We start from the raw sequence: 13,628 nt of genomic DNA on the forward strand, positions 1-13,628 counted from the left end.
GAGAATAGCGGACAAAATGAGAACAGATATCAGTCTCTATCTAGAATGGTGTGTTTTCCATAAATACTAAAATACAGTCCTTCTCTATAATTTGCAATGTTAAATCAAATTGTCAACTCAGGTAGTAAAGTGGAATTTTGTCATAAAGTTCAAAGTGTATAATTTCCTCTTGAATATTATTGAGAAAGTGTACCTAATTCTTCTGTTTCATGTGGCTAATTTCAGATGACTTTACCTATCTGGCTTTAGTGACTATTCCTAGAAATTAGTAATTATGTTTCCATGTCAGACAATGAAAATCATGTTAATTCTCCAAAGTCTGAGCTAACGATATAAGCTAAGCCTGAGATAATCAGTATGCCATGAGGATTTACAATTTCTCCACTTTCATCAACATTAGAGTTTCAAATTTTGTGATGATGTATTTTCCATGTAAGAAATACCTAAAAGGCCCTTTCAAAAATTTATCCCAAAGTTTACTATTCATAACGATTACATCTCAATCAAGTTATTATTATATCTTATTTTTAGGCTTCTCCCCTCTAGTAAAAAGAATTCATTTCTACTATGATTTCACCCTAGTATTCAAGGGCCTCCACAACCCGTTGCCAATATTATTTTCCAGAATTCCTCAGCAGGCATCTTCTAGAGCCCCAGATCTTTCTAATGAATGTCCCATGAAGATGTCTCCCCAACTTATTCTCACCTTTATCATTTGGTTAATATTATTCCTTTATATGCCCTTCTTTTCACCTAATGTATGCCTTTAAAAGAGAAGTTAAATTCTGCTATCCCCATAGACTTAGTCTTTCATTTTCATAATCTCCAACCTTCTGTATTTATAGCATGTGCTTAGATTCCAACTTTATATGTCTTCTATGCTTTCTTGTTGTTTCTCATGTAGTCTTGTTAACTCCTTTGGAGTAAGACCTAATCTTGCTCATCTGTTGTACATTTTCACAGGACACAATGCAATTCTGAGTATCCCTCCATAAATACTCATTGATTGGATGAGCATTCATGGAGGTCGAGCATAGAGCAACATGCTTGCTAACTCAATTCCCAAACATAAAACAAGCTTAAGAGATAAAAATCTTAGTGAAGCATCATAGATATAAATACTTATAATCAATGCTAACAAAGCAAGCAAAGATCATAGGGCAAGTACTAAGCACTTATGGGACTAGAACTTTATCCTCTACTCCAAATTGAATGTAGAACTTTATCCTCTATGCAGAACTGAATGTAATACGGAATAGTTTCTGTTTTAGTAATGAATTTGTCAGCTGGCAATACAATTTTCAATATTTTGTAAATTTGGAGCGAAAAATGTATCAACAATTAATTAACCTATATCCAATATAGGACATGATGATAACTTTTAAACACCTGACAAATTGTCATAGTAGGGGGACTTTTAAATATTTTATTTACTGAAATTTATTCTCTGATGTCTTTTCTTGATGAACAAAAGAGGATTTGGAACATGCTTCTGATGCTTATTATAAGAAGAATGAAGAAAAAGAAAGAACATATAGTACCTGCTCTGTGTGCATGTGTGTGGGTGTATGTTTGTGTGAAGGAATAAAATTCTAGAGCATATTGCTGAGGAAAACATTTAATGTGTTCTTCTTTTGGAACCAAGCATGGATATATAAATATGCAAGGATGCTTTTAGAATTAGTGTACCTTTACCAACTAAAGGAATCAGGATCTAAGTCTAGTAACCAATGTTTTTGTAAATTTTCTGTATTGCACTGTGGAAAATTCTCATGTTTATTGTAAATTCACTTTTCCATTATAAGTGACAGATAACCTACTTTGGAATTATTTCCTCTATAAGGGTTGAACTTATGTGTCCACCAGACAATGGAGAAAGGCAGAGGCCACCAGGTATGTTGATCTTGATTCTTGAAAACTGATGTTGTAAAGTTGAAGAGAGGATGGAAGTGAAAGACTAAGGGAAGGTTTGTATATTTCAGTTGATTTACACTTTGCAGTCATTTTCCAATAGTACACTGCCAAGATGCTGCTTTAAAAACATCAACAAAGAGGTATTTCTTATGCTGTATCTCTTTCCAGGAAACCAAAATTTAAGTGGATTTAAACTCTGTAGTCTAAAAGGAAAATACATTTTTTAGCTCTCAATAATTAACACCATGTTTTTTCTTCCTGCAAATTCTTCTGTTGCTTCTAATCAATCAGTTTTTTTTATGAATGACATACTCCTTTTGGAAAAATTAAGCCAAAGCAACATGTGAAACACAGAACATAACTGCAGAGCACCAGAATAGAACTGTTTCCCAGCTGATGAACAGAGCCTGTTTATTTCTTAAAACTCATCACCATCGTCTGAGCTAAAGCTACTTCTCCTACTGCTGTCTTTGGAAACTGCAGGGGAAGTGGCAGATAGCAGAGGATCTGTTCCAAACGGAGATACTGTGTCATCCAATAGCATGCCATCCAGTCTTTGTTCCTCTTTCAAAGCGGCACTAAATGATAAGTCTGTGAAGTGTGACAAAGGATCAGAGAAGGCCATAGCTTGATCACAGAGCTCAGGGCTCGGCCCCTGAGACAGAGCTGGTTGTTGGCAATAGTCCACTGAATTCTGCTCAGGATGGCTCTGCTGTTTGGTGACGTGAGCACCTAAATCAACCGTGCCAAGTGAAGCTAGGGTTGGCAGACCATGAGCACGAGCCTGTATTTCTAGTTCCTGCAATTTCAAACAAGAATCATTAAATAATGTCTTTGAAATGGACTTAATTTAGAGAATAAACCAGAAATAGAAACAAAATATTAACAAGCATTTAAAATGAAAAGTTATACAAATTATAAATAATCTTTGAAAATAACAGAATCAGTGATTTCTAATGCCTAAAAAATAACTCTGAGAAAATTACTCAGATTTTTTTTTTTTAATTCTTGCCTCATTTTCTGTAAGGAAATTAATGACATATGATGGTCCCATAGTGGCTCAGACCACAATATAGCTGTTTGGAGATAGTGGAAAATCTTCCATTTATTCTTCCTGATTAATTTATCACCATAATTTAGGATCACATCATGGAAACAAAGTGCCTTACCTGGCTATAAGCATGCTCACGTTAAAAAAAAAGCTGAGAGTTATAAAAACCAATATTAGAATATTTTGTGTCATATGAACAGATGAGAAGTAACTTAATATACACTACTGCAATATGCCTTGAGGCAGTGAAATCCATAGCAATTTTCATAAAGAAATCAAAGGGGGAGAGGAGAACTTAGTGTCCAGTATAAACTACAGAAACAAATGTTCTACCTAGTATTATTTTTTTGATTGTGATAATAACATGTGTTCATGAAATTATATATATATATACATATATATATGTATGTCATCTTAATTCTGAATTTCTGACCAAGACCTAATTGAAATAATCCAATTCATGAACTTATAAAAGGCAATAAAATTACCCCTTCAGAAGGAAAAATGATTATTAATAAGAAAAATAATAAATGAGACCAATGAATAAAACTGATGACAGGTAAGTCATATGTAAGTAAGCTATGTGAGCTCATGGCAACATTCTTATAAAAACCTGAATCCGGAGTAGAAGTCGCCTGTTAGCCTGCTCTAATTTCTTCTGTCTGTGTTCTAATTCTCGGGCTCTCTGTTGTTCTTTTTGTAGCCACTTGATGTACTCCACTGATGCTTTTAGAATGGTTCCTTTGTTCCAGCGCATATCACTGTAGAACGGAGAGATAACCTTTTCACAATTGTGCATGTCAGCAGAATTCATAAGAACTTACAAAATCTTTTACATTAATATGAAATAATGATTTACATGACTATTATTCACTCTTAGATATTATTGCTTCTGAATAGAAATTTTAATAGAATAGTTAAGAAGCCCTTATATAGTAAAATTAATCCCAGAATGAAAATAAGTGTCAAAAGAAAGTAATAAAGTGACTTTTTGTGGGAGAGCTAAATGCAATATCATGATTCTACCATTACAGTTTTTATATTTTTAGTGAAAATTGCTTTTATTATTAACTCCAAGATTAAAATCTATGTGCAGTATTTCTGCATTAATGAACTAGGAAATGTACATTACTGAGGACTTAAGCCTAAATTTTTTAAGATCATTTCAAATGTACCAATCTTTTAACCTACTTTCTAATAAGGTTGCTTTTATGTTTCTAAGAAAAAAAAATAAAGTCCCTCCTGAATAGTGATCCTGAGTGATTGTGAAACAAATCAGACTTTGACAACCTCGCTTTATGCAATAAAGCAAACTTTCTAAAACCATTTGGCCAATCTTTCTGCACAAACAGCACCAATACTTTTTAAAAAGCTCAACATCTATAGCTATTTTTAAATGAATTTAAGACAAATAAATACAATTAAACATTACTAGATAACCTTCTAGGCTATAGCATAGAAAAATGATTTTATGAAAGCTTATGTTTAAGACAGGAGAAATTAAAGATATAGAATTCTGGAACAGGCTACTGATTTTGACATCTGAAAACATCATTGGAAACATCCATGAATGTAATACCGTTTGAGAATTAATAATACGTGTAGAGAATAAAGTCAAACTAATTGCTAAACGTTATTCAGACTTGTTGGAAAACCTTGATGAATTTTCAATTTAGAGTCATGAGATCTTTTTAATGTAGCATAAAGTAAGCAGGTAGAGAAATGTTAAGTTTTCCTACATGTATTTTTGGTTTATGTGATCTATGTGAAATACATTGCATATATATTTGGTTTACCTGATCTATGTGAAATATATTGAACTTAATATGTATTTGTTAAGAGTCAAAAGTGAGAAAATACAGCTTATAAAAGGTCTGATTTGCATGTGTCTCATTGGAAGTTCAGGCTAGGTGACAATGCCATTAGCAGTAACAAAGATGAGGACAATACATTTTTCTACCAGCAGGTGACAATGCTTACTAGGGCCTGGATAAGAGCTGTCTTCTTAAGTGCACCAAATCATTGTCAATGTCTGTCCCAAGTTTGAAAATACTTTGTTCTCTGTGGCTGTAATGGCCATTGGTTTCATTCCACTCACAGGTGAGGGGGGTGGGTGGGGAGGTGAAAGTTGGAAGGGTAGGGAAAGATGGGCTGCCTTTGTTAAACCAAGAAAATATCTGCAACTGAAAAGTATAGTGGACTCTGAGGTAGCAGGAGCCTTATGGCCTCTTAATTTTATTTCATTTCTTCTCATGGGAAGAAAATCTTGCACAGAGGAATAGATAAAGTGAATAACCCTAGCCACCTTTGAAATTTAAAGAGTTGTTTATTTAGATATTAGATAATAAAACATATACCTTCAAAATTGTGGTAGAGAACACACAATGGGTCTTTCTTCAATTTGTACCTGATGTCATCTACAATAAATTTTTTTAAGTTCATTCTATTTTAAAGCCATTTTAATATATGAGGTTTCTTCTTAAAATATTTTAAGTTTTTAATATTTATTAAAAATATTTTTCCTCTATCCCAAGACAATTTCAAGGAACTAGGCATTAAAAATATTGTATATAATGGTGCCCTATAAACACAGACACATTAATAAAGGCATGGCTAAAGAAAAACAGTTGATATTGGCCTTTCATGTTCTACAAAACAATTTTGTTTGAAGAACTTAAAATTTTTGGAGGATTAAAAGCTTGAATGCATTTGGGGCCAGATCAGATAATACAAACATGTAAATCAGAGAAGTGCTGCCAGCCAAAGCTATGGAAAATGTACAATCTGTTGCTACCTTAAGAGTGCACATCCACTTAAAAGAATTTTAAAAAAATAAAAAAGAAAGGAAGAAAACACTATGACAAGTCTGATTTTTCTTGCTTGGATCAACATCCTGTGACTCCTGATTTAGAAAATTTTGTCAGGTCTCATCTACTACTTCAACTACCATTCTTTACAGAAAAACAGCAGGAAATTCTGATAACAGAGGAAAGGAAAATATCAATTTAGTAAAAAAAACCTATAAACTACTTTGTAAATAAAAAAGTGGAAAAACAAGAGTAATTTGATATCACCAATATAATAATTCATGCTCTACTAATATATTTAACTTTCTATAATACTAATATGATTTGTGTAAACTTGGCTCACCAAGACACATGGACAAAAGTGCTTCCATGTACACTAAAGAGGACTGCTATCTTATACTGTGCAAGCTCTTCGATCTTCGTGTTTGCTTGTTATTTTTGTTTGGTTTTGGTTTTTGTCAACGGTCAAGAGATGTCATTGCCTGTAGGGGTATTTTTTCATGTAGTTTTCTCAACCTATACTTCTCAATTTCAGCTGTTCTCTATATTATTTTCTCTCTGACCTCACCATTTTGACCTTCAAATAAATAAAAACTTCTGAATGTTTTCATACATAAAAATGGAAAGTTCATAGAATTCAAAGTGTCTTCAGGTATTAGCTTTATTTCCTAAGCCAACTCCCAAATTTTTTCCAATCATGAGCTGGAAAGGTCTTCTGAGGTCAAACACTCTGCGATTTGCCCAAGAGTATATGGTGTTTAGAAGATAAACCCCAGGTCTCATCATTCAATTCAATGTTCTGTCTGCAAACCTGTGGCTTTCTCACCTTTTCAAATGCATCTGTCACAAGAAATAAGTTTTATATTGTGACTCGGTGCTCTCTTAGCACATAAAACTGCAACAAAGATTTCATAAGGTATTACTATCCTCTTTATATGTAATATGTAATAATCACTGATATTTTTAATGTTGTTCTTCCTTTTTTGTTTAAAAATCCTGGATCTGTCCCATGTGATTGAGTTCATGATCCATTAATAGGTATGGCACATAATTTGAAAAATCCTGTACTAGGTCATAGTGTAGTCTGATAAATTTTCTTTAAAAAAAAAAAACTGTTCTAAGTCACCATAATGATTGTAGTCACCTACTCAACAAATTATTCTGAAATTTTTTAAACTCAAACTGAAATCTTCTTTGATCTTTTTTTTTTCCCCATCCACTTTTTGTTGATTTCACCATTGCCATAATGTGGTAGTATCACTTTTTCCTTCATTTTCTCATCTTCAAAGTGAAACTTGCCTCCTCTGTGTTATTCCCACACTCTTTCCCCGGCATTCTTGTTTTCTCTAACTTTTAGGTTATCCATAGTGACATCTGAAAATTCAACAAACGAATCTGAAATAATTTCGTAGTGTAGGATCCAGACTCTAATTCTCAGGTAAAGTCTATTTTAAGAGTCTACACTCCGGATTCAGCCATGAAACTCTCATTGCTGAGCCTTAAAGAGGGACACTGGATTATCAGGTGAGGCCACAGCAAGCCAGAGAATAAAATGTTTTGAAACAGAATTAGTACTGAGATGTTTGGAATGCCACACCTTCAGCGAAGCTTCTTCTCTCCCTGTGTTGTGCAGAAAGATCCATGTATAGATATATTTGACAACTAATTGATATATTTTCAATTAGACCCAAAATAAATATCATTTGCCTACATATAATGTAATAGAATTAAAACAAATTATAACCCTTCTTTCTGAGATCCATAAGGAAGAGAAAAACACTTAAAAATGCTTACAATGAAGTTTTACCGATTATGGTCTCTTTTAGATATGATTCTGTAGTATATCGATTTTTTTATATTCTAGACTGGAGGGGGGAGACAAACAATAGCCCATAGTCTATTTTTGTCAATAAAGTTTCATTGGATATGGTCATACTCATTAATTTACATATTATCTATATCTGCTTCTGTGCTACGTGGGCAGAGTTAAATAATTGTGAACAAGGCTGTATGGCTCACAAACCTTGAAATGTTTCCAGGAAAAGTTCGCCATCCGGCTGGGGGTGGGAACCCGCGGCCTCAAGGTCACATGTGGGCCTCCAGATCCTTGAGTGCAGCCCCTAGACTGCATCCAAATTTCAATATTACATTAGTAATATTAAAAGGATTTGTTCTATAACATTTGGATTCAGTCAAAAGGCCGCACTCAAGGATCCAGAAGGCCTCACGTAGCCCCTAAGCTGCAGGTTCTCCACCCCAGAAAGGAGTTTTTAGATAATCAAAGCTTTTGTAAAAATGTGGAGTCATAATACTCTCATACAAACTTTATAATTTACCAGGTATTCTCATACATCTTATTTGATTTTATTTTTATAAAAACCTAGTCATATGGGGAAGACAAGTATTTTCTTCAGCTAACAGAAAGAGTCACATGCTTAGAGACTTTAAAAGATTTGAAGAGTTTTTAGTAGATCCTAGACCAGTACTGAGCTCTTCTGACCGTCCATTCTGTGACTTTTCTGCCATTCTACTCTGGACACCTCCACTGTGCAGTATGCACATGAGGATAAATGTTATATCCCCTCTGCCACAGATTGTTGAATTGTCCAAGTGAATTGCAAATTTGAATTTAAGGGAAAAGTCCTTTTAAATCTCATAAATATCACTTTATCAAACATGGTCATTTTAGGGTAAGGGATAATTTCCATTATTTAGAGAGGTTAGTTCTCAGTTTGAATGAAACATTTTCAAATCATTGTCAAGGCCATATATCATGTTTTTATGTTTTTTGAAGAAACAGTCAACATTCTAAATTGACACTTTGATTAATTATTTCTTGAGATTTATAACCTCAAACAATGTATTTAACTGACATTGTGTGTGTTTGACACAAAACTGGGTTAACATTTATCAACAAGCTTTTGAAATTCCATTTTTTACTTGTATGTCTCCAGAATTTGGGATCTCAGAAAATGTGAATGTTCTATTTTCATATACTCACAAATCTTAAGTTGAAAGAATTGCCATACCCATAAATTGAGTATACCAGTCAGTATCATAAATAGTATTTGGCATTATCACTAAATTTGCCAATATTGTCACTATACAGAAAGATCCACTATGAACTGAAGAGAAATAACTTATTTATTTCTTACAGCTCAAAACGACAATTTTTAGTAACAGCTTTGATGCTTAATAACAATTAGTCTGGAATAGATATTTTAAAATGAGACCAGCAATAGCCTTATCTTTGCCATAAGCTGCTTAGTTTCCTCGTCATTGGTTCTCTCCTCCTTTTTTCCCTCCCACCCGTTTTTGGGGGTATTGAAACCATAACGTTATTACAGAAATGATTGTTGAACTCACGGATCATTAGACTTTGGAATAAGAGTGCCAAGCTCCTTGATTCGGTAATTAATATTATACCTTCTTCTTCTTTCAACTATTAAAGAAGAAATATTATTGATTATTCTCATTAAAGGACAGTTCACTTTTGGTCAGCTATAAACTTTCTTAAAAATCTTTTAAAAACAAGGAGCAAAAAAAAATTCATTTAGTCAAAAGAAAATACTTCTCAACCACACAATAAAAATTCAAATGTATCTTGTTCTAAAAGTAAAAATTACAATATTAGAATTGTAAGTACATGATTTACAATGCTTTAGAAACATTTTGTCACAAAACATTTTTTCTTTCTTGGAAATGCTATAATATTTATTCATACTGAAATGTGTGTGTTTATATATGTATTCAAGTATCCATTATATATATGTTATTTTGTTTGTTATTTCACACATAGACAATTTGTTAGCCCATCAGGACTATAATCTTTTGAGGTCCTGCACCATGCTTTACTGTTCTTGTATACTCTCCACAAAGAGATTGTTAAAATAGATTTGCATTGCACATCTAGCTATTCTGATTCTAGTAGGTTGGGAGGGTGAGAGGGGGACGGGCATGAGTTTGTATTTCTAAGTTCTCAAGTGATGCTGATGCTCATTATGTAGGGCCAATGCTTTGAGAACTACTGATATAGGTTCCTATTCAGAGACTGTTTACCATGTTTGCATTTCCATGCATTGCTTATGGCAATTTCGTGCATCATAGAGCAAAAGTCTAATGACATTTAGGCATTAGACATCATAGGAACAGTTGAATTTTCTATATTGACTCTTCTCTAAGAGTAGCCTTCTACCTATATTCCTAATATCAAGAACCATAACATACGCTTATATGTAACACTTTTAATAGATAACAAATTTAAAGCTTTCAAGGAAATGATTATAGAAAAGGCTATGAAGAAGAACAACATATTTCCAAAATATTAGAAAATACTTGTATAATACACACTTGAAAATTAAGATCTCCTACTGGGAATAAGGAAAGTAACCAAAGAATATCAATTGTCTTGGTGAACCTGCTCTAAGAAACAAATTACCATGACTGGATTTGACATTTAGGAATAATGCATTGGCCTCCCTCTAAAATCAGAATATAATTGATTCTTGAGAGTTTTACTTTCCCTTTTCACCAATCCTGTTTTCCCTGTACATCTAATTAAAAAAACAGCTAAATGACACAGCATAAAAACACTGAAGAGAAAATAAACAAAGGTAAAGCTTATAGAAATACATATATATTACAATGAGAATTTATTAATAATTCTATGTTCATACACATTAATTCATATTACAAACACAACTTTTAAATATAAGATGAAGAACAGCTATGAAGGAAGTTCACAGTTTTATCTCAAAGTAAGGGACTGTTTTAGTCCTATAAGGTCTCTTTACAATCTGTTCCTTAAATGCACCTTATGTAGAATAGCAGAAACTTCTTCTCTCATCTTCTTAGATTGTAGTCTGTGCACTTTAATGACTAATAATAATGAGAAATTTGGTTCCCCAGTGTTGTCCCTATCTAGCACTAGTTATTTGTAAAGGAGTTTGTAAAGGAGTTAAGTTTTAAGAAATTATTAAATTATTTCACGCCATACGTGGTTTTACTATTTGCAAAGTTTTTGACATATTCACTCAATCCTGTCCTTAGATTCAAGCAAGACAGGCCCTGACCCTGACCCACACTTTGAGAACTCACTCTTGCCTTTTCTGGCCATGTCTCTCCCCACTGAGCAAGGGGGCCAAGGGAACCCCTTCTAAACTATGTTCTGGGCATCATATAATGATTTCATCCCTAATACCTTGAGCCCACTCCCAGGGCTTGTGCAGGCCACTTCCCTAGGTCCATCCTCCTCAGGGAGGAACATGACACCAGTGTGTCCACCCTAGGCCCAAGACATAATCAAAGGGCAGTTGTTTGCGGGGCTGTGTATGGAGCTTGAATGTACAGGATGGAGTGTTCACACTCATGTTTGAGGCTACTTGAAGTGCAGAATGGAATAAAAGTTGGTCAGAAAAGAGAGGGTGGGCTGCAAGCTGAGAGCTAGCATTGCCCTGCCCTGACATTGCCACATTAAACTCCAACAAGCTAAGAATTCTAAACTCACCCTTCTAGTCTTTCGGAAGGATGAGACATACTTAATCGTACACATGTAGACGTCTGGTAAGTGGAACTTCCTCTGTACTTTTGCCATGACCCTCACAAATTTTAAGGGGTTTACTAGATTCATTATATATAAAATTTTATATGATTTTTTTGGTACTGATTTCCCCCCACAGCAAGATGACATAGCAAGAGAATTCAGATCAGAAAACACTTTGATAATGGACAAACCAGACACCTATCATACTCTATGTTAAATGGTCAGTTGTTTAAGCTAAAGACATAGAGCAGAGAAGGTAGAAGCAAGGTCAATCATCATTAATAGACTTATTAGGAGAGAAGTCCATAGTTCCCCAATATCCAAATTCCTTCTATTAATGGTTAGCTCTCCCTATTAATATTCTACTTGCCTCCTAATCTGGACCAAAGTCATCTGCTCTGCCACTAAGGGATACGATAATCAGATCATTTCCCTCAGGACTGATATGACCATGTGCCAGCTCTCTCCCCCATACACTCAGCAAACTCTCTTCACACATGCAGGTTTCAAAGGTACTTGTAGAATCAATTTCAGTTAATCACATGGATGAAAATTACTGGTTAGTTTTAGAGATTTAAAATTTTCATTTATTTTTATTTCATTTTACTCTTTTCTCAGTTTTTGATTTGGCTCCCAGAACAAAAAGCCTTCGTACTCAATTAGTCAAGCTCACTTGAGACAGCTAAACACTTTTAAGACATGACCAAGCACTCTAAAGCTCAGCCTTGCTGCTAATCTGCTTCTCTTACTTGCATTTCTCCATCTCATATGACCTGTTATCAGAGTCAAATTGACCCTTAGGAAAGCACCAGAGCTCCCCCCCCCCCCGCCTTTTTTTCCCCAGGGGTGAAATTCAGTATTACAACATAAGCAATGCCTTTCAGATAACCTATCATTAGCAAGAGAAGAGCAAGCAGATTGACACAGAAAAATGAGAACCTGGAGTTATGTTTCTTACTATTTAAATGGTGTACATTTTCTAAAGTCACTTTTATCTCTTTAAACCTTTGAGTCAATGAGTCACAATGGAGTTCAAATGTAACTGAATGTACTCATCTCAGTCACAGGCAGCCTCGTTGAGAGTGAATGATCAAGGAGAGAATTTGGGATGTTTCACTTTGTGAAAATATATAGCTTTTCTGAGAGTTCACATTGTTTAGATTTCCCAAAATAGCTCAAGTTGTGAGCATGTCCCATTAATTTTGGTCATCTGACCCCTAAATACTTATGCAGTGATAATAAAAGACCATATATTTTCACCCTCATGCATTTCCTCTTGCATTAATTAATTTTATATGGAAAAAAAAAAAAACATATACTCACTGAGGTTGTGGTTGTCCTTCTTTTGTCTCTCTTTTGCCAAAGCTCTAGTGTCAGTTTCTAATCAAAAGAAAAATAATTGAAGCACTGCTTAGTTCTACCTTAAAACCCCTCCAGGCAACATAATTCAGAACACTAGGTGAATATATAATATTACTTGCTCCAAAATAACACAATAATATTTTTGATGCAAATATTCTGGAATTTGGAACAGAGTTCTCTTCAGTAATAGGCAATAGCAAAACTTTCAGGCTCTGAGGTAGGAAAACCTGGATTTGCATTCTAGCCTTCCATTTCATAGCCATGTGATATATTACCAAACTCCCCTGTGTTTCAGAATGCTTAACTGTGAAATGAACATAATATAGTACTTACCTGATAAAGGAGGTACAGTGCACAGAAAATATTGAACTCTTCAATCATTGTTATTATTTTCAGAAGTTTGAGATTCATAAAGAAATTATTCCAACCTAAATTTTTCATAGTTATGATTTCTATACCCCAAGAGTTGGAACTAACTACATTTCTCAGCTATTCTTATGAAACAACTCTACACACTCTCTCCCAGTAAATGACACTTCCCTCTATGTGCTGTGTGGTTGTGCTTGTGGTCAGCGGCCTCCAAGATGGCCCACAACGATTCTGACCTCCCTCGTAGTATTCACATCCTTGGTAGTTTCCTCCTACACTGAATAGAGCTGACCTATGAAGCCTACAGCATGTTGAGGAAATGACTAGTGTGGCTGCCAAGTCTAGATCATAGAAGAAATTTTCAGCTTCCACTTTGGTGTCTCTTAGATCACCAGTTATCATGTCATGAGGATGGTCAAGCAACCCTAGGAAGAGGCCTGTGCAGTTAAGAACCAAAACCACTTGTTAACATGACAACTATCTTACAAGACCTTGAGTGAACCACCTTGGGAGTGTGTTCTCCAGCCTCAGTCAAGTCTCAGATGTCTGTACCTCTGGTGGACCTCTTGACTACAACCTCATA

At 34.5% G+C, this 13,628-nt stretch overlaps 1 protein-coding gene across 1 annotated transcript in view; it reads right to left on the bottom strand.

Annotated features, from left to right (window-relative positions):
- Positions 1-2,332: 2,332 nt before the first annotated feature.
- The window catches only part of TFEC (transcription factor EC), a 53,067-nt gene continuing 41,771 nt past the window's right edge, over positions 2,333-13,628 (bottom strand). Inside the window, exons 4-7 of the mRNA XM_069461652.1 lie at positions 12,638-12,694; positions 9,139-9,214; positions 3,579-3,726; positions 2,333-2,713 (exon numbers count right to left, since the gene is read on the bottom strand). Of these exons, the coding sequence (XP_069317753.1) occupies positions 2,333-2,713; positions 3,579-3,726; positions 9,139-9,214; positions 12,638-12,694 (662 nt within the window). The remainder of the gene's footprint in view (positions 2,714-3,578; positions 3,727-9,138; positions 9,215-12,637; positions 12,695-13,628) is intronic.

This window comes from Eulemur rufifrons, chromosome 29 (genome assembly GCF_041146395.1).
Source record: "Eulemur rufifrons isolate Redbay chromosome 29, OSU_ERuf_1, whole genome shotgun sequence".
Lineage (NCBI taxonomy): Eukaryota > Metazoa > Chordata > Mammalia > Primates > Lemuridae > Eulemur > Eulemur rufifrons.